Source organism: Hyla sarda, chromosome 7, assembly GCF_029499605.1.
Source record: "Hyla sarda isolate aHylSar1 chromosome 7, aHylSar1.hap1, whole genome shotgun sequence".
Lineage (NCBI taxonomy): Eukaryota > Metazoa > Chordata > Amphibia > Anura > Hylidae > Hyla > Hyla sarda.
The window spans coordinates 32,838,156-32,864,756 of record NC_079195.1 but is presented as its reverse complement, the minus strand read 5'-3'; the positions used below and the strand labels follow the sequence as shown (position 1 = coordinate 32,864,756).

The window sequence follows — 26,601 nt, the reverse complement described above, 5'->3', positions numbered from 1 at the left end:
GCTTTCTTGTAGAACTTTCCTTTCTTAAGTAAAACATTTTTTCTGAAATTGACAACAGTACAAACAGAGATGTTTTGTTTTTTGTTTTTAGGGAATAATCCTAAAAATGTATCTCTTCCAATGAAATTAGTTCAACCGCCCAATGTGGTACTCGGTTCAGTCTCTGGCTTCTTTACGGTTCTGGGTGAGTTACATTATTTTTGCGCCATTTTCAAGGGATCCGTCTTGTTCCTGTGGTTTGCCGCCACTTTCTATAAAAGGTATGAAAAGTGAAAGGGGTTCTACCCGCTTGGAACTTTACCTGAAAAGGTGTATTCACACACAGGTAATTGCGGATCCGGCATGTGTTCCTCATTTACTCTCTTAGCTGCTCCCCAGGTTCCCTAACTTATAGTCATTTTTGTCCTGTTATGTATTGTCTGGAGTCAGGTCTTGTTATTGCAGTAGTCAATAGCTGGCAGTGATGTTGAGTGATGTCCCCTAGTCATGCCCCTTTTCAGATTACATGTCCACACATCATACAATGGGCCTCGTACTATTTTTTACTCTTTTTTTATTTATTTTTTATTGTGATTTTCTTTAATCTTTTCTTCATTTTTCCCATATATGCATTGTGATGGTTTCTACATGCTGGGTAACTTTGGTTGCTATTTTATTTTAGAAAAATAGGTAAACCTATTTTTTTTCTCTTAAATGTAAAGGCATATAAGAAATCACTACCTTAATACAGACCCAGTGGTACTTGGTGGATTTGTAGCCAACTTGTGGTCTGAAAAATGCCTCATGTAAAGTTTAACTATTTATTTGTAACTTTTTATTCCCTTCTTCCAGGAGATATTATAGGTCTCCCTCTGCAAAACCTTCAGGACCTGCTCCAGATGCCATATGGCTGTGGAGAACAGAACCTTGCACGAATGGCCCCCATTCCTTATCTTCTAGACTATCTCAGTACCACAGAACAACTCACAGACGAGATTCTTCAGAAAGGGATTCAGCTGATGAACATTGGTAAGGGTGCACGGTACCTGACCAAGAGTAATTTACTGCAGTACATACAGCTCTTGCCAACATATTAAATCAAATCTGCCCACATAAGTGTCATGAACTGTGAGCAGGGAGAAGTAAGCCCTAAAGCTGTCCACTTTCCCTGCCTACTGGCCCATCCGCCCTAAATCACACGAAGAAAAAAAATCCCCAAAAGTCAAAACAGACCCAACGCCAAAATATCTAAATTATGCAGGAGAACACATGCATTTACGGATCAAAATATTTTATTAATGCAAAATGACATAGAATCAACATAACATATTAAAAACAATTAAAAGCAGATACATGATTCCAAAGATAATGTCCAAGTGAACAAGAACTGAAAGCGGTGGCTAAGAGATTTTTACATGGTATGATACTAAATACAGGAAATCATATTGTGATCCCCACACAGGTCTAAGGTAAGGCCCAAATGCAAGGACAGATCACATAAAGAGAACACTATCAGACAGAGTACAAAGACATCCTAGCACCAGTGTACATGTAAATAACCCTAGTGGGAAGATAGAATACCTAGTGCATGGACGTCAAAGTTAACAAAACAAACGGAACTGTACATGTCGGGGAACAAGTCAGGAACATAATGGAAATACAATAACCAGCAGACAGATATATAAATACAAACAAAGCAGGATATAGCATACTAACATACCGTGCAGAAACCAGAATCAAGATTAACGGCAGATATGATATGAACAAAACTATATATTAAGAAGTAAACTGAATGCCAGAAAACCAAAGGGGTCAAAAAAAAAAAAAAAACAGAGCACTGTTCATACTGGACTCAGAACAAGTAACACACTAGACACCCCCCTCCAAGCATGGAGGGACATCAATACAAAAGCCAAATAGGCTCCTAGCCAGCGGATACTCTCCACCAAGTCATCAGGATACTAGCCTAGGAGGAGACAAAATCTTAAATACAAAAAAAAACCAGGTACAGACACAAGACTTACTCACTCCTAGATAGACGGAATAGCACAAGGCTCAGAACAGGATTCTAGAGTGAAAGCACCGCCAGCATTCAAAAGTGACCAAAACATCTGCCAGGAAGCATAGGAACTGAGAAGTGGTCTGTAATCACCACCTGCAGAATCACTCCTTTATTCGGGGTGTCTTGCTAATTGCCTATAATTTCCACCTGTTGTCTGTTCCATTTGCACAACAGCATGTGAAATTGATTGTCAATCAGTGTTGCTTCCTGAGTGGACAGTGTGATTTCACAGAAGTGTCATTGACTTGGCGTTACATTGTGTTGTTTAAGTGTTCCCTTAATTTTTTTGAGCAGTGTATTAATCAGCTCCTTTTTATGTAGATTACTGTTCTCCAACCATGGCAGAGCATGCTGGGTCTTGTAATTCTGCAACATCCAGTGGGCCATAGGTTGGAGAACACTGATATAGACTCCAGTCATCTCAATAATATTTGTCTTTAAGGTTATTACAGGCAGCTCAGATATCGAGTATGGTCAGGAGCCTACGGCCTATTTGGAGGATTGTATAGTGAAAATAATTCATGGTAAGTTCTACTTGGCTCTTTTATTGAGGGAAACCATGTGTTATTTTATTGCTATTATTTTATAATTGTTAATGTTGTAGTAGTCCATATGTAATGTCCCATGTCCCATGCTGCATTATGTGAAATTAAACATTTCCAATGTACAAGCATTTGTAAAAATGTCCTGTTTGAGAGATATATAGAGAAATAGAGAAATAAATGCTCAGTTCCACTGCAATATTCTGGTTTGTATCAGCAGGATGACAGAGCTGACAGGCTTCCGATAATGAGCACCGGTCCCTGTGATTGGTTATTTGTTATTTACAGAGCCTTTTGATGGTTCAAACAGTCGGGCAATTGCTTGATTGTTTGTGCAGCCATTTAAATTCATCATTATTGGCCTCACATCCCCTGTTTCGCAGGGGAGGCACGGGTGAGACAGTATTCCAGTGATCAGCTATAATCCATGAAAGAATTTAGTGTTTAGAATTCCTGCAGCGCCACCATCGGGACAATGAAGCATTACAGAGTTCCCATTAAATGTGTGGATGTCATTGGGTCTTCAGACATGAATGGAGAGGGCGTGGCATGGCGTGACGTCAAAAACATGGAAGCAGTAAGCTTAGGTGTTCCAGACGCCGCCGCTCGCTGCTGGCCCAGAAATTTCGGGATCCCCAGCTGTGGGGCCCCCGCAATCTATCATCTTATCCTCTATCCTTTGGATAGAGGATAATATGTTTTCAGCGAAGTACCCCTTTAAGGGATTCCTTTCACATTGTCAGTGGGTAACAAGCTGATCGGTAGAGTTCTGTCTGCTGGGACACCACTTATACCAAGAACAGAATAAAATTGTCCTCACAATGAATGAAGAGTAGTGACCATGGGAGAGATTTACCCCTTTTTCTTGCGTATTTTTTTGCGCAAAGATTTGTGCAGTGACTTTCATTGCATCCTTTTTGATAGAGCACTGCACTTTCTATTTATTTTTTTGTGTATTGTGGAACTGTCACGATGCCGGCTGGCAGGAGGTGGATCCTCTGTGCCAGAGAGGGATGGCGAGGACCGTGCTAGTGGACCGGTTCTAAGACACTACTGGTTTTCACCAGAGCCCGCCGCAAAGCGGGATGGTCTTGCTGCGGCGGTAGTGACCAGGTCGTATCCACTAGCAACGGCACCTCTCTGGCTGCTGAAGATAGGCGAGGTACAAGGGAGTAGGCAGAAGCAAAGTCGGACGTAGCAGAAGGTCGGGGGCAGGCGGCAAGGTTCGTAGTCAGGGGAGATAGCAATAGTTCTGGTACACAGGGTATAACACACAAAGAACGCTTTCACTGGCACTAAGGCAACAAGATCCGGCAAGGGAGTGCAAGGGAGGAGACTAGATATAAGCAGGGAACAGGTGGGAACCAATTAAGCTAATTGGGCCAGGCACCAATCATTGGTGCACTGGCCCTTTAAGTCTCAGGGAGCTGGCGCGCGCGCGCCCTAGAGAGCGGAGCCGCGCGCGCCAGCACATGACCGCAGGAGACGGGAACGGGTAAGTGACCTGGGATGCGACTCGCAAGCGGGCGCGTCCCGCTGTGCGAATCGCATCCCCAACGGCCATGGCAGAGCAGCGCTCCCGGTCAGCGCTGACCGGGGAGCTGCAGGGAGAAGGACGCCGTGAGCGCTCCGGGGAGGAGCGGGGACCCGGAGCGCTAGGCGTAACAGTACCCCCCCCCTTAGGTCTCCCCTTCTCTTTATCGGGTAACTGCCTCCCCTGGGATGAGGACACCGGGAAAGGATGGAGGGATTCCTCAACGGCAGGCAGAACCGCAGGAGTAGGAATGGGGAGAGAGGGCAGAGGGCGGGACCTGGCACGGGGCAGTGTGACACCAGGACGAGGGCCATGAGGGGACACAGAAGCTTGCCTGATGGAACTGGGAGGGGGGGAGGGGCATTTCCTGTGGCAGGCAGAGTCCTTAATGACCTTAGGGGGACCAGATACAGGAGGAACCACAGAGTTACGGCAAGGGTTACTGGGAACCGGTTTTAGACAGTTCTTGGAACAAGAGGACCCCCAACTCTTGATCTCCCCAGTGGACCAATCCAGGGTTGGGGAATGAAGTTGAAGCCAGGGAAGTCCAAGGAGAATTTCCGAGGTGCAATTGGGGAGGACCAAAAGTTCAATCCTCTCGTGGTGAGATCCGATGCTCATAAGAAGGGGCTCCGTGCGGAAACGTATGGTACAGTCCACCCTGGCTCCGTTGACCGCGGAAATGTGGAGTGGCTTGACAAGACGGGTCACCGGAATCCGGAATTTATTCACAAAGGAGTCCCGAACAAAATTCCCAGAAGCTCCAGAGTCCAGGCAGGCCACGGCTGAGAGGGGAGAGCTGGCTGAAGTGGAAATCCGAACAGGTACCGTGAGACGTGGAGAAGCCGACTTGGCATCAAGAGACGCCACACCCACGAGAGCTGAGTGCGAGCGTGCGTTTCCCAGACGTGGAGGACGGATTGGGCAATCCACCAGAAAATGTTCAGTACTGGCACAGTACAAACAAAGATTCTCTTCCTTACGGCGATTCCTCTCTTCCAGGGTCAGGCGAGACCGATCCACTTGCATGGCCTCCTCGGCGGGAGGCCTAGGCGCAGATTGCAGTGGAGACTGTGGGAGAGGTGTCCAGAGATCTAAGTCCTTTTCCTGGCGGAGCTCTTGATGCCTCTCAGAAAAACGCATGTCAATGCGAGTGGCTAGATGAATGAGTTCATGCAGGTTAGCAGGAGTCTCTCGTGCGGCCAGAACATCCTTAATGTTGCTGGATAGGCCTTTTTTAAAGGTCGCGCAGAGAGCCTCATTATTCCAGGATAGTTCAGAAGCAAGAGTACGGAATTGTATGGCGTACTCGCCAACGGAGGAATTACCCTGGACCAGGTTCAGCAGGGCAGTCTCAGCAGAAGAGGCTCGGGCAGGTTCCTCAAAGACACTTCGAATTTCCGAGAAGAAGGAGTGTACAGAGGCAGTGACAGGGTCATCGCGGTCCCAGAGCGGTGTGGCCCATGACAGGGCTTTTCCAGACAGAAGGCTGACTACGAAAGCCACCTTAGACCTTTCAGTAGGAAACTGATCCGACATCATCTCCAGATGCAGGGAACATTGGGAAAGGAAGCCACGGCAAAACTTAGAGTCCCCATTAAATTTGTCCGGCAAAGACAGGCGGAGGCTAGGAGTGGCCACTCGCTGCGGAAGAGGTGCAGGAGCTGGCGGAGGAGATGGTTGCTGCTGCTGTAGCTGAGACTGAATCTGCTGTAGCTGCGACTGGAGTTGCTGAGTCATGGTGGTCAAGTACGACAGCTGGTGATCTTGTTGGGCAATTTGTCGGGCTTGCTGGGCGACCAGTGTGGGGAGGTCGGCGACAACAGGCAGAGGAACTTCAGCGGGATCCATGGCCGGATCTACTGTCACGATGCCGGCTGGCAGGAGGTGGATCCTCTGTGCCAGAGAGGGATGGCGAGGACCGTGCTAGTGGACCGGTTCTAAGACACTACTGGTTTTCACCAGAGCCCGCCGCAAAGCGGGATGGTCTTGCTGCGGCGGTAGTGACCAGGTCGTATCCACTAGCAACGGCACCTCTCTGGCTGCTGAAGATAGGCGAGGTACAAGGGAGTAGGCAGAAGCAAAGTCGGACGTAGCAGAAGGTCGGGGGCAGGCGGCAAGGTTCGTAGTCAGGGGAGATAGCAATAGTTCTGGTACACAGGGTATAACACACAAAGAACGCTTTCACTGGCACTAAGGCAACAAGATCCGGCAAGGGAGTGCAAGGGAGGAGACTAGATATAAGCAGGGAACAGGTGGGAACCAATTAAGCTAATTGGGCCAGGCACCAATCATTGGTGCACTGGCCCTTTAAGTCTCAGGGAGCTGGCGCGCGCGCGCCCTAGAGAGCGGAGCCGCGCGCGCCAGCACATGACCGCAGGAGACGGGAACGGGTAAGTGACCTGGGATGCGACTCGCAAGCGGGCGCGTCCCGCTGTGCGAATCGCATCCCCAACGGCCATGGCAGAGCAGCGCTCCCGGTCAGCGCTGACCGGGGAGCTGCAGGGAGAAGGACGCCGTGAGCGCTCCGGGGAGGAGCGGGGACCCGGAGCGCTAGGCGTAACAGGAACACATTTACAGTGGATACTAATTTATCATTATTTTTGTTTAGACACATTTTTTTGCGCAAATACGTTTTTATTTTTAAAGCAAAAATACACTATCAAAAAGGGCATGTAGGAAAGTGTTCTACCGAGACAGACTGGGGATTCAGGAGCCGTCCCTCAACACTGCTAAACTACAACTACTCCCATCATGGGACAGAGTCTGTAGTTGTAGTACCGCAGCCCTGTGAGAGGGCACTTGCACATCCCCCCAGGCTGCGTGACTATTTTGGAACAGTAAAGACTACTACTCCCATCATGGACAGACTATGCCCATGATGGGAGTTAAAGTAAAGGGGCTGATGGGCATATCGAACCAGGTCATTCTCCAGAGACCTGCTGCGATCCGCATTTATTAACTGTAAAAGCCTGCGGCACATTTCGGCTCTACTGCGCTCCCCGTCGGCTCCAGGCTCCTGTATACAGCCTATTTTTTACAATTGAATTTTCAGGCTAAGCAGTGGAAGCTGTCTTATAGACGGAATCCATTACTAAGCCGGAGCTTAGCGTTTGCCCCAAAATCAGCTAGCGCTAACCTCCAATAATTACCCCGGTACCCACCACCACAGGGTTGCTGGGAAGAGCTGATACCAACAGGCCCTGAGCATAAAAAATGGCACTCCTGGGCCTAGACGGTAACAGGCTGGCATTATTTATGCTGGGGAGGGCCAGTAACAATGGTCCTCACCCACCCTGGTAACGTTAGGCTGTTGCTGCTTGGTTGGTGTCTGGCTGAAAATAGGGGGAACCCTGTCCTTTTTTTTTTTTTTTTTTATAAATAAATTAAAAAGAGTGTGTGGTTTTTTCAGTATCAGCCACACACCAACCAAGCAGCAACAGCCTGATGTTACCAGGGTGGGCGAGGTCCATTGTTACTGGCTCTCCCTAGCCTGAATAACGCCAGCCTGTTGTCGTCTAGGCCCAGGAGCGCCATTTTTGATGTTCCGGGCCTGTTGGTACCGGCTCTTCCCTGAACCCCTGTTGCAGTGGGTACCGGGGTAATTATTGGGGGTTAGCGCTAACTGATTTTGGGGCTAACGCTAAGCCCCGGCTTAGTAATGGATTCTGTCTACAAGTCGGCTTCCACTACTAAGCCTGAAAATTCAATTGCAAAAATCACAACATATTGAAAAAAATTTTTTTTAAAGCACTCCCCCATAGCCCTGGTTAACCCTTTTATTGACATTTAAAAAAAACGCTGTTCATCGTCGCAATCCACCGAATCTGACAAGTCCTCCGCATTCACGTATCTAAAATGAGAAGAAAAAAAAAATGGTTAGTACATTTTCTAAACAGGGAGCCTCCAATTGTTGACATCTGCCTACTGTATCCTGTATATACAGTCATCTATAGACAGCTGTATATATAGGATAGCGCAGAAAGACTTAACACAGAACTGCTCAACAGCAGCATGGGTTAACTCTTTCCTTGCTGGGCTCCTGTATAGTATACAACTGTACACTATGCTCCCCTGTATACTATACAGCCTGCAGAGGTAAGTAGTGAGTGGTACCCATGGTGTGGTACCTGAAGGCAGTGAAAAAAATTGCCACAGGGTACAAAAATTACTGTTTCCACACACCAGCAAAAACGCAAGAAAAAATTCAAGAAAAACTGACAAAATGCAGGAAAAAGCTTTGACAGTTTTTCTGGCGTTTTTGCAGGTGGACAAAAAAACCTCAATGGAATCCGAGCTTTAAAGCAATAGAACAAAATCCCTGTGTTCACTAATCCTGTGAGGTGTAGATCAGGTGTACAAATAGAACTGTGTGGAGATTTAGAATTTTGCACAAATATTTTGCACAAATTTATCATGTAAATCAAGTATGGTAAATTGGAACAATTGCACCAAATTCAGACCAACCAAAATGATCTACAAAAAACTTCTACCTACACCGTGTGCCCAAGTGCATCATTTATTATCTATGGGGCTTCTATTGCTGAACACTGAGCTTTGAGATTGAGGGGTCCCAGTGATTGGAGCCCCACTGATCATCTTGTTTTCTCCATCCTGTAGATAGAGAATAAAGTTTTGAAATCAGGTATACCCCTTTAAAATGTTATCCAGAATAATATTACCAGTGAAGATATTTTAGCATATGGTTAATATTGGCCATCAATGTGTGTTTGGGGGGGGGAATCTTTTTCACCCTCATTCACTTTTGTTGGCTGGGTTAAAGTACTATATATACTTTAAATATTTTAGGTACTGTGATAAAGGGGCCAAAGGGCCCATCAGTTTTACCAGATGGTGAAAGACCTGAGTGCTATTAGAGTACTTATTTAAATCGTCCTTTTCAAAGTAACAGAATGCATGAGAACAAGTAATGGTATCTGTTCACACCTTCTACATTACAGGTTGACCGCTTATGTCTTCAAGACTTTTGAAAAATGCAAGAAATACATTTTCATTGATGATAACATTCAACAGCAAGCATTGATCTGGCTGGAAAACTCCCAGAAACTAGACAGCGGCTGCTTCAGTGCCACAGGGGATCCCTTCATGAGATTGGTAAGAGTCACCACTGACTGCCATATTGGTTCATATCTGTCATATAGACTGCAGTATTTTAGACAAGTCACCGAACAATAACAGATCCTAAATGACAAATTTGCCTTTACAGACAGTGATTAGATAGGAGCTATTGTACTCTGCACCTGGTCAAGCGAATGTTAACATAAAGTGTATAATTCCCCAATCGGTGCACAGGAGCAGGGACTCCTACATTTGACAGGTATCCCGTCTCTAGAGCGAAACAAACAAGCGATGATCCATCACTTGCAAAACGAAAACAGCTTTATTGAAGATCACTGGACACAGGTAAAACCAACCATACCATCAGACGCGTTTCGAGCGCATGCGCTCGAAACGCGTCTGTGGTATGGTTGGTTTTATCTGTGTCCAGTGATCTTCAATGAAGCTGTTTTTGTTTTGCAAGTGATGGATCATCGATAGTTTTTTTCGCATTGGAATGTCCTGCTGGACATGGGATCCGAGCACGGCTACGAGGTGGTGAGCTGGAATATCTTTGTTCGTTGTTTGCACAAGCCCCTTCTCTATAACATACTGTCAAATCTGAACTGAATTTGACAGCCATTTCTGGGGATTCGCTCATCTGAAGCAGTGATACATAATTCTCCCTCCAACATTATAAAACAAATGGCTGATTGGGTTCATAGGCAAGGGAATACATACCGTAGAGACAGCCCCATGGCTGCTACAGTCCCCTTAGAGAGAGAAGGTCCAGACCAGATTAGTCCCATCCTAGTTGGCATGTAACCTATAAAGGACTCCTTTCTACAGAGGAGTGGCATGGTTAGGGGATGGGAAGATGTCCTTCTGTTCTTGGTTGTAAAAGCCAGCTCTATAATGGGGGGGGGGGGGGCAGGTTTGATATCTATATATATATATATAAAGAGAAGGCCTGACTCACTGACTCATCAACGAGCCTAAACCCTTGGACCTAGAAAGCTGAATTTTTTCACAGGTGTTGTTTTTAAGACGTAGACGAGGAATAAGAAAGGATTTTTCGAAATTCGACTCTTAAAGGGGTGAAAAAGGGGTTGAAAGTTTGTATGGAAGTCCGTCATTATTGAAGCTAGAAGCATGAAACTTTATTTTTAGGCTAACAATTAGAGATAAAGAAACACGTGTTTTAATGTTTTCTAAAATTCCACCCCTGAAGGGGTGAAACGGGGGTTCAAAGTTTGTAGTAGATCTGTTACCCCAAATTCAATGCGAGCGAAGCCACAGACAATAGCTAGTCAATGAATAATTCTGCAGTGACAATACAAGCTTCCGCTTTTTGTCTTGCATCATTGGAAGAGATTGTAAATTTCTGTTTTTATTTCACAGAAAGGAGGCGCGGAGGATGATATCAGCTACACGGCTTACCTTTCCATTGCTCTCCTGGAGTCTAACTACACTCTTGGGGTAACTTAGACTATTCTGCTTTTAATTTAAAAAATGTTTATACTTTTTTCAGAGGAAAAAAAATCACTTTGGGAAACACACTGTGCTCTGCTTAGTACAAAGCCTGATGAAGTGGAGCACACAAGGATGCACATAATAAAATTATTGCAAAGCCAAACTACACCCCCCTCAAGTGCTAAGCAAAATACAGGGTCTTAGTTTGCCCGTAATGTTGCTTTATAGGAATACGACTGTAACAACCAACAGTTGTGGACTGTGTCTCCTTACCGGTTTGACTTTGGTCCGCTCCTGACAGGGTGGTCCCCTTGTTTTAATCCTTTTATCCCTACACAGGGATCAGGATTTTGGGCAACCAGGTCCTGGTATGAGTGACATTTGGCCTTTCGAACCAAGAGACACTGGTGCTAAGCACCGAGGAATAAGGCAAGAGAGGAGTCTGGGTACAGGCAGATCTCAGGAATGGAAGAGTTAGTCAGGAGACAGAGCAACATCAGGAAAAGTAGCAGAGTTTCTTTGGTCTGGAATAGCCTGAGATAAGACACAAGAAATACAGCAACAGAGTACAGGGAAGAAAACAAAGATTATTACAATTATTATTAATTTTTTTTATAGTGCCCTTGGATCCAGGGTGATTTACATATGATAAGGGATGAGGTCTTGCTACAAGCCATAGTCAGACACAGTAATAGATCCCTTGCATGCAATATAACACTTTGACATGACAAGCTTAGATCCTAGATGGTGGCAATAGGGGTAGGCTGAGAAAGGATTTGGTTGCATGTGCTGGCCCTGCCGGAAGGGAGTGTGCATGCAACCTATGGGCAGACCCAGCAGCAGCCAGGCATTGTGCACAGTATTATGGGGGAGCACGGTCCACACAGGATGGAGCAAAGGTGACCTGTTCGTTGTGCCCACTGTGATGAGCTGCATGCCAGAGGGTCTGCCTGCATTAAAACTACTCAGTAATTCAGGCTCTTTAGAAAACGAATGGAGACCCCCGCAATCTCGGCTGCGGCACCCCAGACATCCGATGCACGGAGTGAACTTTGATCCGTGCCAGGTGACTGTCGATACGGGCAGATGCTTGTGACATTATAGCCACGCCCCACTCATGATGTCACGGTCACTCCCCCCTTAATGGGAGGGGGCCTGGCCATGACGTCACGAGCGGGGCGAGACTGTGACATCACAAGCCTCCGGCACTGCACCCAATGCTCTAAATGAACGCCGGTTGCAGCAGGGAGATCGCGGGGGTCCCCAGTGGCGTAACCCCCGTGTTCAGACATTTTATCCCCTATACTTTGGATAGGGGATAAGATGTCTTGGGGCGGAGTACCTCTTTAATTTCCTGGATAATAGAGTCTTAGAACATTGTGTTTTCTATTTCCCCAGTCGACTTTGTTGAATGGTTCCTTGACTTGTCTTCAGAATGCCCTTAAGACCAACCAAAGTGTGTACAACCAGGCCCTCATGGTCTATGCTTTTACTCTAGCTCGGGATTGGCACAGTAGATGTAGTCTTCTCAAGGCTTTAAGACCAAAGGCCATCACGGAAGGTGAGCTTATTATGGTAGACATTTGTGGAGAGCTGGGGTTAATGGCGTGTATGTAGACTGGTGGGTGTTGTGACTATGGTAAGAGTTCATGACACCAGGTGTGTTAACCCATCACACTCCAAGGATAAAGCAGTTGCCGGTGCCAGCGCTGGGTAAGGAATACCACAAATGCAAGCTTAGGGAAACCACTTGTAACTATACTTCAGGAATTGCAGTAAGATAGTACAGACAGTTCAGTTCAATTTGAATGCACTTTAGCTGAAGGATTCAGCAGGGAACCACAGTTGCTTAATGGCACACTGAGACTTGTAGTCCTTCTCAACTAAGATGTGACTTGGACTTGTGTCTGAACTTGACATAGACAGACTTGACTAGCTAGCCTTGACGTGACTAGACTTGAGCTGACTTAGACTTGACTTGAGACAAAGTAGGAAACTTCAGAGAAAGAGAGTCGCTGCCAATGGCATTTTACACACGGGTGAACTTGTATGGACAGGAGTGGCCGGAGAATCTTCACTCACTTTATTACTTTGGTTGCTATAGGGCCCGACAGCTCTTTTGCACTTGTCCCCAAAGCTGACTTGAACCTGGCTAACTACCTGGTCAGCGGGATCTGTGTGCGGGTGGACAACCACTAGAAGGGTAGACTAGAAGGCAGACATGAAACCTGTCCTCAATAAAGGTATGGGGCAGGTATGCTACAGAGATCCCTAACATAGCTCTGACTGGACTATACTGATTAGCTAACTAACTCCTCCCTATTGAGGCAGACCTGGGTGGAGCAAGGCAGGAGGCCCTGAATGGCCAAAGTGCACATGTGATTCCCCATGCATCCTCCTTCAAAGACACAGTTAAATCTTACATGACAGGAAATATAAATACAGTTTACAATGAAGAATACATTCAGAATAAACGACAAAATGCTTTACATTTAAACCTGGAGCTGGGGGCCGAAGCAGACATTATATAGGGACATCCACCTGATGGGACAGGTGGGCAAGAGTGTTCCGCACTGGGATACCACACTTTTATTTGCTACACATCTTATAAACTCTCATTAACTTCCAAGTATATTGCACAGTCATGTTTATGCAGCTTGTATAGCCAAGAAATACCATACCATAACCTTCTCAACCTTAGGTGGGATGATCCACTGGGAACGTGAAGGCAACCCCCCTGTGCAGCCAGTTGACTTCTTCTACCCCCCATATTCTCCAGCTGAAGTGGAGATGACAGCTTACATATTAATGAGCATTGCTAAAGGTCCCAATGTTACCCAAGAGGAAATGACATTCATGGCGCAAATCTCAGTCTGGCTGATCAGACAACAGAATTCATGGGGGGGATTCCGGTCTACACAGGTAAGATGTATTATTTTATTGCTATCCAGAAGTAGAGATAAGTAAACCAATCTATCTCATATTATCTATCTATCTATTTCATATATATCTATTTCATATCCATCTATCTCATATCTATCTATCTCCATCTAATATCTATCTATCTATCTACTATCTATCTTTCTATCTATCTCATATCTATCTCATATCTATTTCATATCTATCTATGTATCCATCTAATTCATATCTATCTATCTATCTATCTCATATCTATCTATCTAATTTCTATTTCATATCTATCTATCTCATATCTATCTATCTATCTGCAACAAGAGAATACAGCAGCACACTGCTAGCACAAATATATAGATGAAACATGAGTATATAGATAAAACATGAGTATATAGATATAACATGAAAAGCTATTCAGCTGTAATGCAATAAATGAAGATATGAAACTATGAAATTATGAGGTACTTAGCTTGCAAATTTGGCGCCAAATAGCGTGGACCGTCCCACCACGGTAAGGTGACCTCATTCTGGGACGGACCCTACACTGTGAATATGCCTCTGTGTGAACAGTACAGCAGGCATTGCAAGGTCTGAAAAATCCAAGGCACCTAATATACACCTAATAGAGGTGGGTGGGGTGCAGGAGCCAACATGGAGGTAGCCACTCCCCTGTATGTGTAATACAACCAAAGAATAAAGTTGGCCAGCACTATTAATTCAAAACTATATAATTTCATAGTTTCATATCTTCATCTATTGCATTACAGCTGTATAGCTTTTCATGTTCTATCTATATACTCATGTTTTATCTATATACTCATGTTTCATCTATATCTTTGTGCTAGCAGTGTGCTGCTGTATTCTCTTGTTGCTGTATATTTAGCCCAGCAGCCTGCACCTGCAAGCAAGGTTTTTACAATAGTTTGGAATCAATAGTGCTGGCCAACTTATTCTTTGGTTGAATCTATCTATCTGTCTACCTCACATATATCTATCACCTATCTCATATTATCTATCCATGCATCTATCTATGTATTTTTGTCTCTTGCAGGACACTGTTGTGGCTCTTCAGGCTCTTTCTACCTTTGGAAAATTGATTTTTGACCCCAATGCTCAGCACATTATACGATTGTCAACACAAAACAAGCAAACACAAATAACAGTTAATAAGAACAACAGACTTCTAGTCCAGAGACAACCGCTCAGTGTTCCCGCTGAATACACTGTAGGGATCAATGGGACAGGCTGTTGTCTTACACAGGTAAGAACTTGTAGAAATAAAGTATAGAACCACACATAATATATAAGAAAATGCATCTATATTTAATACTAGCTGAGTACCCGGCGTTGCCCGGTTTTTCCTTCCAAATCCTTTTTGGGGAGGAAAATAAACAAAGGAGGAAGCTATTGACTTTATATGCAGTCCTCATATATTGTTGTCATATCCCAACCCCACATCCCGTCCTCCTATCTCGACCTCCTATCCCGACCTCCTATACCGTCCTCCTATCCCATCCTCCTATCCCGTCCTCCTATCCTGTCCTCCTATCCCGTCCTCCTATACCGTCCTCCTATCTCGACCTCCTATCCCGACCTCCTATCCCGTCCTCCTATCCCGTCCTCCTATCCCGTCCTCCTATCCCGTCCTCCTATCCGACCTCCTATCCCGTCCTCCTATCCCGTCCTCCAATCCAGTCCTCCTATCTCAACCTCCTATCCCGACCTCCTATCCTGTCCTCCAATCTGGACCTCCTATCCCGACCTCCTATCCTGTCCTCCTATCTCGACCGCCTATCTCAACCTCCTATCCCGTCCTCCTATCTCGTCCACCTATCTCGACCTCCTATCCCGACCTCCTATCCCGACCTCCTATCCCGACCTCCTATCCCGACCTCCTATCCCGTCCTCCTATCCCGACCTCCTACCCGACCTCCTATCCCGACCTCACATCCCGTCCTCATATCTCGACTCGTAATATGTGTACCAGGTATTGAAATAGCTCCTGCCGTACGGAAATTATATGGGAACATACATTTCCCATTGATTTGCATGGGACTTTAAACAAAAACCCTGACCCTCACAAATTGGGGTAGTTAAGGGTTAAATTAACAATCCTATATTTTATGTGGACATATAAGTAACATGTGACCAAGTATTATCGAAATATCTCCAGCAGTTTGGAAGTTATGCAGTAACACATATTTCCCATTGACTTGCATGGGACTTTAAACATAAGCCCCGCCCCTGGCAAATGGGGGGGGGGGGGAGTAAGGGTTAAATCACCTATACTATGTTGACATATAAGTAATATGTGTGCCAAGTTTCATGTTAATATCTTTAGCCGTTTGAAAGTTTTTGTGGAACATACATACATACACATATATACATACATACATACACATATATACATACACACACATACATACATACACACACATACATACATACATACACATATATACATACATACATACATACATACACATATATACATACATACACACACATACATACACACACACACACACACACATGTTGAGTTTTATATATATAGCTATATAACAGTGTATGTATGTGTGCATGTGTGTATGTTCCAGCATCACTTCCAAACGGCTAAAGATATTTCGATAATACGTGGCACATATGTTACATATATGTCAGCTAAAAATATAGGATCGATGAATTAACTCTTACCCATCCCCATTTGCAGGGTTGGGGGTTTTTGCTTAAAGTTTCATACAGGTCTATGTGAAATATATATTACTGCATAACTTCCAAATGGCTGGAGATATTTCAATAATATTTGGTTCACATGTTACTTATATGCCCACTATAAATATAGGATAGTTAATTTAACCCTTACCAATCCTCATTTGTGAGGGTCAGGGTTTTGTTTAAAGTTCCATGCAAGTCTATGGGAAAGGTATGTTCCATCATAACATCTGTACAGCTGGAGATATTTGAGTAATACTTGGTAACATGTTACTTATTTGTCAAATAAAAATATAAGATAGTTAAATTAACCCAAACCAACCCCCTTACGTGAAGGATGGGGTTTTTGTTTCAAGTCTCATGCAAGTATATGGGACTTCCTTTACCTTACTCAACACTCTCTACACCTCCTGGTGAGTGTGTCAGTCTGGCTGGCAAGCTACACCCTTCCTGAATGACACGCCCCATCTTTCAAAGCCACACCCACTTTTTAAGCCACACTCCTTTTATTTTTTACCCTTTTGTGCATTGCAAATCATGCCCACTCCCACAGTCATGTCCCCTTCTATTTTTCCCTTACAATCTCTTCATCACAACTCTTCAGCCCCACCTGCGGATGGGATATGAGGACGAGATGTGAGGACAGGATATGAGGACGGGATATGAAGATGAAATATGAGAACAGGATAAGGGGACAGGATATGAGGATGGAATATGAGGATGGGTTTTGAGGATAGGATAAGGAGACAGGATATGAGGATGGGGTATGAGAATGGGATATAAGGATGGGACATGAGGACGTGATATGAGGATGGGATAAGGGGACAGGATATGAGGATAAAATATGAGGACAGGATAAGGGGACTGAATATGAGGATGGGATATGAGGACGGCATATGAGGACAGGATATGAGGATGAAATATGAGGAGAGGATAGGGGGACAGGATATGAGGACGGGATATAAATACAGAATATGAGGACAGGATATGAGGATGGGATATAAAGACGGAATATGAGGACGGGATATGAGGACAAAAGCTTCCTTCTTTGTTGTTTTTCCTCCCCAACAAGGATAAGATGGGAAAAAACGGGCAATTCCGGGTACTCAGCTAGTTAATCAGTAAACTCAGAAAACACATGTATAATAATAAAATGGACATAGCACCAACATAGAGTATAGTGCAGCACAATGAATACAGACCAGTGCACCAGATCAGAGTTATATGCTTTCCTCATTTCTTTGCAGACCACTATTCAGTACAATGTCCCTGTGCCGAAGGATAACTCCTCTTTCCTTGTGTCGGTGAAGACCTCTTCCTCGAGCTGTGTGGATAAAGTGGCCTACACCTTCTCTATTGGGATGAATGTCAGGTACTACTAACCCTAATAGAATATCTGGATTTTGGACTATGTTATGTTTACCTCTTGAATTTTTTTTCTCTCTCTCAGCTATAGAGGAAATAGAAATCAAACCAACATGGTGGTTATCGATATTACAATGCTTTCAGGGTACCAAGCAGATTACTGGTCGGTACAAGAGGTACATTATATTAGTCCCTGCCTATTACTACCTGTTATTGCTGCATTTGAGTCTTGAATGGGTTGGTTCCAGATATATTGCTACCTTGAGTTATACAAATTACATGTTTCAGGAATTTATACTAAAGTGACCATTTCAGTTGACTTTTCAAGATAGGCTGCTCTGTGTGTGTACATGAGGGGCAGCACTATTTATGGCCATTATAAGACTTGTATATGGCATATTTAGCAGATTTCTGCTCTGCATGCTTTATTCGCAGTTCTTTCAGAAATGGTGGGTGGAGTTCCTTCCAAAGACTTATTTTGCTGTCTTGAGCTCCTTCCTCTCCCCTCTATTGACTTGTATTGCTTGTCTTGAGCTCCCTTCTCCCCCCTCCATAGACTTGTATTGCTTGTCGTGAGATCCCTTCTCCCCCTCCATAGATTTGTATTGCTTGCCTTGAGATCCCTCCTCCCCTCTATAGACAATTGCATTCTTTAAATAGGTGCTGGTCCCAAAAGGTGGAACTCACATTTATAAGATGTATATAGTATATCCTGTGGAAAGAAAAGGAAATACCTTTTTAAGTTACAGACCAGAAGACCACAACTTCTCTTCTCCAGTTTCTTCATGACTACACTTCCTGTGGGTCTTCTGGTGTAGTCTTATCATCATAGGGATATTGTGTGGATCCAAAGCAGATCCGTGTGTATACCTATACACAACCATAACTACCCTATTGAATCTGAGTAGAATGTAGACATTGATATGGATGGCCATTCAGCTGGTGCAATCCAAACCTGAAAGTAGGGAAGTTTTATTACAGGGACTTCAGTAGGGGGGGCTTCAGTCTTCCAGGCTGTGATAATAGAATATACAAGGTGTAATTTGTACAATGAACCACTAACTATTGTGTATTTTATACATTGCTCAAAAAAATAAAGGCAACACTAAGATAACACATCCTAGATCTGAATGAATGAACTAATCGTATGAAATACTTTCGTCTTTACATAGTTGAATGTGCTGACAACAAAATCACGCAAAAATTATCAATGGAAATCAAATTTATCAACCCATGGAGGTCTGGATATGGAGTCACACTCAAAATCACAGTGGAAAGGCACACTACAGGCTGATCCAACTTTATGTAATGTCCTTAAAACAAGTCACAATGAGGCTCAGTAGTTTATGTGGCCTCCACGTGCCCTTATGACCTCCCTACAATGCCTGGGCATGCTCCTGATGAGGTGGCGGATGGTCTCCTGATGGATGTCCTCCCAGACCTGGACAAAAGCACCTGGACAGTCTGTAGTGGATGGAGAGAGACATGATGTCCCAGATGTGCTCAATCGGATTCAGGTCTGGGGAACGGGCGGGACATTCCATAGCATCAATGTCTTCCTCTTGCAGGAACTGCTGACACACTCCAGCCACATGGGTTCTAGCATTGTCTTGCATTAGGAGGAACCCAGGGTCAACCCCACCAGCATATAGTCTCACAAGGGGTCTGAGGATCTCATCTCGGTACCTAATGGTAGTCAGGCTACCTCTGGGAAGCACATGATTCTATTCGATGTAATGATTCTATTCGATGCCCAATAGGATGCACCCAACAAATGAGCGTTTTCATGTTCATTGACTCATTATACTAATTATCAGCAACTTTCCTGCAAACACCTATTCAGCTGATAATCGGCCCGTGTAAAAGGGCCCTAAGACTTGTCCTATTTTCAGATCCATTCCTGGCTGTGTAATCTAGAATTGGAATTAAAACTTAAAGGGGTACTCCGCTGCTCAGCGTTTGGAACAAACTGTTCCGAACGCTGGAGCCGGCGCCGGGAGCTCATGACATCATAGCCCTGCCCCATTCATGACATCAAACCCCGCCCCCTCAATGCAAGTCTACGGGAGGGGGCGTGACGGCCGTCACGCCCCCTCCCATAGACTTGCGTTGAGTGGGCGGGGCATGACTTCATGAGGGGCGGGGCTATGACGTCACAAGCTCCCAGCGCAGGCTCCAGCGTTCAGAACAGTTTGTTACAAACTCTGAGCAGTGCAGTACCCCTTTAACCATGTGACCCCCCCCCCCCCCTGTAGGCACCAGATCCGGATGCACCCATTTAATCTTACCCCTAAGTAAGGTATAATATATTTGTCCTGTACCTTCCATTTATGTGACTCTCTTGGTAATTGTCGAAAATTTGGGAAAATGAATAATCCTGTTTCCTTTTTTCACAGTTGGTGAATGCAAAAGTGGTTTCCAACACTGTAACCAAGAACAATCATCTGTACCTGTATCTGAACACGGTGAGTAGACACTTACTTATTCCCTATTGCTCATATCCCAAGCACCATTCACATCAGTCTATGTCCCCAATGGGGCCCAGAATCTTATTTCCTATGTCAGGGACTAGGGCCAATTTCATTGGAAGCCTATAATGTGGAGCACAGACTCCATCTTCCCCCAAGCTGGTTATCTTTTAAAAGAATAGTGCGAACCTGTACAATTCAATGAGCAGATATACTGAGCAGGGAAGGTATTCCATCCCTACGAGCTGTAGAGGAAGGTCTCTATCTCATCCCATACTGGCAATGGTCATGATAAAATTCCCTCCCCCTTTCTTCTCTCCCATTGTGACGAAGAACTGTACAGAGGCAACCAAGAGAAAAAGCGTATTTGAATAAAAAATTTATTTTATTAACATAAATGCAAATTAGACAATATATATATATATATATATATATATATATATATATATATATATAATCCCAAAAATAAAGCAGCACTACTTATCCAGTCCAACCAAAAAATTGGTGCCAGCGTCCCAAAGGACTTGATCAGAGTCCATCCAAGATAAAAACCAGACACAGGCGCAGCACTCCAACAAAATAAGTGATTTAATATCTCACGTTAGCATTACAACGTTTCAGCTCCTCCTGGAGCCTTTTTCAAGCATAGTGATACACAAACCTATGAGGGCTTTTATGCCCATACAAATCATTAGTGCCAAACAATTTCATAAAGTGATCATTAATACAAATCAAATAAAAACTACATAAGTGTAAATATAAATTCATGTAGAAAATAGTGCATACTGGTATATAAAGTGCGCTAGTGCATACTGTGCAGAGTAATAGTAAAAATATTAAAAACACAGCTTGAAAAATACAATTCATAGTTAAATTACATATAACAAGAAGATATGCAACACATGTGTACACAAAACGATTCATAGAAATCCATACATGCTGAACAATGAAGGGGAGGCATTCAGTATCAGCATGTATGGATTTCTATGAATCGTTTTGTGTACACATGTGTTGCATATCTTCTTGTTATATGTAATTTAACTATGAATTGTATTTTTCAAGCTGTGTTTTTAATATTTTTACTATTACTCTGCACAGTATGCACTAGCGCACTTTATATACCAGTATGCACTATTTTCTACATGAATTTATATTTACACTTATGTAGTTTTTATTTGATTTGTATTAATGATCACTTTATGAAATTGTTTGGCACTAATGATTTGTATGGGCATAAAAGCCCTCATAGGTTTGTGTATCACTATGCTTGAAAAAGGCTCCAGGAGGAGCTGAAACATTGTAATGCTGACATGAGATATTAAATCACTTATTTTGTTGGAGTGCTGCGCCTGTGTCTGGTTTATATATATATATATATATATATATATATATATATATATATATATATATAAAAACTCAATGTGTGTGTGTGCATGTATGTGTATATTGTGTGTATGTATGTGTGTGTATGTATATGTGTATGTGTGTGTGTACATATGTGTGTGTATGTGTGTGTGTATGTATGTGTGTATATGTGTGTATGTATGTGTGTATGTATGTGTATGTGTGTGTGTGTATGTAAGTGTGTGTGTATGTTTGTGTGTGTGTGTGTATGCATGTGTATGTTTGTGTGTATGTGTGTATGTATGTGTGTGTGTATGTATGTATGTTCCAGCATCATACAATACAGGAATATGGGTGCACTACTGTGGTAGATGTATACAATGACATTGGCTATCCCTTAACACTGCGTGGCTACAAGCACACACAAACAATGGGAGGAGAGAGGCAAGTTGCAAGCCCCACCTAAGTTGGCTAATATAGGTGCATGGCCTCACAGGTGCTACCCTAATGCTGCCTGGAAGATATTCAAGGTGCATTAACATATGGAGTTTAAATATCTTTAGGCAGCAGGCAGCATTAGGGTAGCACCTGTGAGGCCATGCACCTATATTAGCCAACTTAGGTGGGGCTTGCAACTTGCCTCTCTCCTCCCATTGTTTGTGTGTGCTTGTAGCCACGCTGGAGGGTACCTGGAAGGCCCCCGTGAGTCGACCAAATGCTGCCGTAATTGCCCACTGGCCCCTGATTTGCTTATCACGCACAGGTAGGTTTAGCGTTAGGTCCCGCGCCATTTGAGAAACCTTGGCGTTGGTGTGCGGGCTCTGGTGTGTCCTTCATATAAGGATATACTGGCAAATGTCTCAGTTTTAACATCCGCTTTGAGGGATAGCCAATGGCACTGTATACATCTACAACAGTAGTGCACCTAAATTCCTGTATTGTATTGTTCTAATTCTTACACATCAACACCGTTTATCTGGTGTAGGATTCTATTGTGGCACTTGTAGTCCGCTGCAGGCATCCTCCATTGTATGCATTTTTATGCTGGGGATCGCCCCTAGCAACGGACTACAAGGGCAGGATCTGCTCCCCCAGTATAAATGCACAACCGCATTTGGGGTTGAGCACCTCCAGCCATTTGAGACCACGTTCTTTGTTGTATGTTCCAGCATCACTTCCAAACGGCTAAAGATATTAACCTGAAACTTGGCCACATGTTACTTATATGTCAACAACAAACATAGGATAGGTAATTTAACCCTTACTCACCCCCATTTGCCTTACAAGTCTATGGGGAATATATGTTACTGCATAACTTCCAAACGGCTGGAGATATTTCGATAATACTTGGTCACATGTTAATTACATGTCCACTTAAAATATAGGATAGTTAATTTAACCCTTAACTACCCCCATTTGTGAGGGTCAGGGTTTTTGTTTAAAGGGATTATCCACCATAAGGTGATTTTAGCACGTACCTTGCAGACAGTAATGGACATTAGGAAGGATCTGCGCTTGTCTTGGGGCTAAATGGCTATGTTATGAGATTACCATAACACTGTGGCTAGCTTTTTGTGAACTGGTATTTCCGTTTTGACTTTTTCTTTTTTGACTACAAATCCCATAATTCCATTTTCCTCGCTCCCACACATCAGCCACCTCACCCATTGAAACATAAATGAGCTGCATCCATTCAAAAGTCCTGTGGTTTTCAATCAGGGTGCCTACAGCTGTTGCATTAGTTGCAGATTGATCCCTCTACCCATTGAAGCAGACAGGCTCCCCGTCATCAGCTGACTAGTGAGTCAGGTCTCGGCCGCATTGCAACCTGGGAAAAATCTGAGACAACAGTCATTTTGTATGCTGTTAAAAATAAATATTTGATGTGAAAATCACAAGAATTGTGAGAAAACTGTCACACACAGGTACAGACACTATATTATGAACTACACTAACTTTACAGCCACTGTAGCATAGTAAAATAAAAATAAAAATCCTAGAATACCCCTTTAAAGTCCCATGCAAATCTATGGGAAATGTATGTTCTCGCATAACTTCCGTACGGCTGGAGATATTTCAATAATACCTGGTACACATATTACTTATATGTCAAATAAAAATATATGTTAAATTAACCCTTACCTACACCCTTATAAAAGATGGGTTTTTGTTTCAAGTCCCATGCAAGTATATGGGACTTTCAGTACCTTACTCCACAAGCTCCGCTCTGCATCTCCTGGTGAATGTGTCAGTCCGGCTTGCAAGCCACACCCCATACAGGAGACCTGGGGGGGGGGTCTCAGGGTTCGGACCCCCTGAGATCAGACACTTATCTCCTATCCTGCTGATAGGGGATAAGTTGTATTAGGCTACAGTACTCATTTAAAGGGTAGCTCCCACCATCCTATTTTTTTTTGCTAGCCCATTAACCCCCCTCCCCCCCGCTACGGCACTAGCCCGTCTGAACATTGAGATCCAGAACTATCAAAACCTTTGAATACTCCGGAGAAAGAAAGATATTTTCAAATTATCTGGCAATGGAAAGTTAAACAGATTTGTAAATTACATGTATTTAAAAATCTTAACCCTTCCTGTACTTTTCAGCTGCTGTGTACTATAGAGGAAGTTGTGTAGTTCTTTCCAGTCTGACCACAGTGCTCTCTGCTGACACCTCTGTCTGTTTCAGGAACTGTCCAGAGCAGGAGGGGTTTGCTCTGGGGATTTGCTCCTGCTCTGGCCAGTTCCTGACACGGACAGAGGTGGCAGCAGAGAGCACTGTGGTCAGACTGGAAAGAACGACACAACTTCCTCTGAAGCATACAGCAGCTTATAAGTACTGGAAGGTTTAAGGTTTAAGAAGTAATTTACAAATCTGTTTATGTTTCTGGCACCAGTTGATTGAAAAACTTTTTTTTAGGTCCAGAGTGCCCCTTTCAACCACTAAGCAACCATGCACTTCAAGTTATTGCAACGTTAGGTGATGTGAGGACCTTCCATTTAGGAGGGTACTGATATAGTGACTGATAGTGTTGCTCGCGAATATTCGCAAAGCGAATTTTATTCGCGAATTTCGCATATTCGCGAATTCGCGAATATTCGCGAATATAGCACTATATATTCGTAATTACGAATATTTGTTTTTTTTATCACAGTACACATCACAGTGATCATCCCTCTCTGCTTCCAGCTTGTGTGGTGTAAGGAAGGCTCTAATACTACTGTGTGAGACTGGCGTGCGAATTTTCGCATATGCGAACATTTGCATATGCGAATTTCCGCTTATGTAAATTTTTGTATATGCTAATTTTCGCATACGCAAATTTTTTGCATATGCGAAAATAAAACAAGAATATTATATGCGAATATTCGCGAATTCGAATATGGCCTATGCCGCTCAACACTAGTGACTGATACATGAGGCCCAGTGTGACAAAGAGAAATGTCATCTAAAGCAAAGTCAGAATACTTGAGTTCTCTGGAACCACCTCTACATGTGTCTCTGGTTCTCTGCTGAGTATATTCTTTTATCCGTATCTCCTCTAGGTTTCTAAAGAATCAACCTACCTATTGTTCAATGTTATAATGGGCAATAGGGTTCTAAATGTGAAGACCGGCTCCATCTATGTGTATGACTACTATGAAACAGGTAAATATATATAGCTGTCATACCAAAGACCATCTCAATGGAACGTAGGACATTGATGTGTGCTGAAGAAGGAGGCAGCCTGAGTTTTTGTGTAACATCTCGGCACCAGAATTCATGTTTCCTCAAGATTTCTTGCATAATAGATGGCTACCGTATTTTTCGCCGTATAAGACACACTTTTTCTTCCCCAAAACTGGGGGGGAAAGTCGGTGCGTCTTATACGGCGAATACACCCCTATCGCGGTGGTCCCTGCGGCCATCAACGGCCGGGACCTGCGGCTAATACAGGACATCACCGATCGCAGTGATGCCCTGTATTAACCCTTCAGACCGCCGCGTCTGAAGGGAAAGTGACACTAACCCGGCTGTTCAGTCGGGCTGTTCGGGACCGCCGCAATTTCACTGCGGCGGTCCCGAACAGCCTGACTGAATAGCCGGGTTAGTACTTACAGGACACCGGGAGGGACCTTACCAGCCTCCTCGGTGTCTTCTCCGTTCAGGGATCCCCTGTATGGCCGGCGCTCTCCTTCCTCGTCATCACGTTGTAGTTTTGCAACATCTGGAGGTCCGCAGGTTGAAGACCACTATTGGGTTCAAAATCTTAAATTTTTTTAGATTTTGCACCTATAAATTGGGTGCGTCTTATACGCCGGTGCGTCCTATAGGGCGAAAAATACGGTATGTACTATGGAGGGAATTTATCAATGGTTTTACCCTCTTTTTTGGTAGTAAAATCTCCCAATTTTTTGCACATTGGGTGAAAAAGTAGCTTTTTTTTGCGCAATCTCACGCCAGCCCAGACCACATTTATCAACATGTTAACATATAAGCTACTTTGCTATTTATGAAAAGCGTGCGCCTCTTTGATAAATGTTGGGAAGTACACATTTACTATTGTAAACCCGACACGCTTTGCACCAGAAATTCTGTCAGCGCCAAAATTAGTGCCACAATTTGCGCCAGAATTGAAAAAAAACAAACTAACTCTCGATTTTACTAAGAAAACTGCCGGAGATAGTGGGTGTGGCTGCCGAAAAGGGGGCACGACCCCGACATTTTCACAAAAAAACTACATATTAAAGGGGTACTCCGGTGGAAAACATGCCAGACAGTTAAAGGGATTTATAAATGACTTCTATTAAAAAATCTTTACCCTTCCAGTACCTTTTAGCAGATGTATGCTACAGAGGAAATTATTTTCTTTTTTAATTAACATTTTTTGTCTTGTCCATCAGTGCTCTCTGCTGACACCTGATGCCCGTATCAGGAACTGTCCAGAGCAGGAGAAAATCCCCATAGCAAACCAATGCTGCTCTGGACAGTTCCTGACATGGACAGAGGTGTCAGCAGAGAGCACTGTGGACAAGACAAAAAAGAAATTCAAAAATAAAAGAATTTCCTCTGTAGCATACAGATGCTTAACCCCTTAAGGACGCAGGGTGTATGCATACACCCCCGTTTCCGAGTCCTTAAGGACTCAGGGCGTATGGATACGCCCTGCGTTC

The 26,601-nt window shown here is 43.9% G+C and overlaps 1 protein-coding gene across 1 annotated transcript in view; it reads left to right on the top strand.

The window, feature by feature from the left end:
- LOC130283113 (ovostatin-like) overlaps positions 1 to 26,601 on the top strand; it is a 98,096-nt gene that overhangs the window by 58,682 nt on the left and 12,813 nt on the right. The window contains exons 19-30 of the mRNA XM_056532299.1: positions 92 to 184; positions 832 to 1,008; positions 2,484 to 2,565; positions 9,079 to 9,232; positions 10,577 to 10,654; positions 12,047 to 12,209; positions 13,350 to 13,570; positions 14,613 to 14,822; positions 17,521 to 17,645; positions 17,724 to 17,814; positions 20,035 to 20,103; positions 24,994 to 25,096. Of these exons, the coding sequence (XP_056388274.1) occupies positions 92 to 184; positions 832 to 1,008; positions 2,484 to 2,565; positions 9,079 to 9,232; positions 10,577 to 10,654; positions 12,047 to 12,209; positions 13,350 to 13,570; positions 14,613 to 14,822; positions 17,521 to 17,645; positions 17,724 to 17,814; positions 20,035 to 20,103; positions 24,994 to 25,096 (1,566 nt within the window). The remainder of the gene's footprint in view (positions 1 to 91; positions 185 to 831; positions 1,009 to 2,483; positions 2,566 to 9,078; positions 9,233 to 10,576; positions 10,655 to 12,046; positions 12,210 to 13,349; positions 13,571 to 14,612; positions 14,823 to 17,520; positions 17,646 to 17,723; positions 17,815 to 20,034; positions 20,104 to 24,993; positions 25,097 to 26,601) is intronic.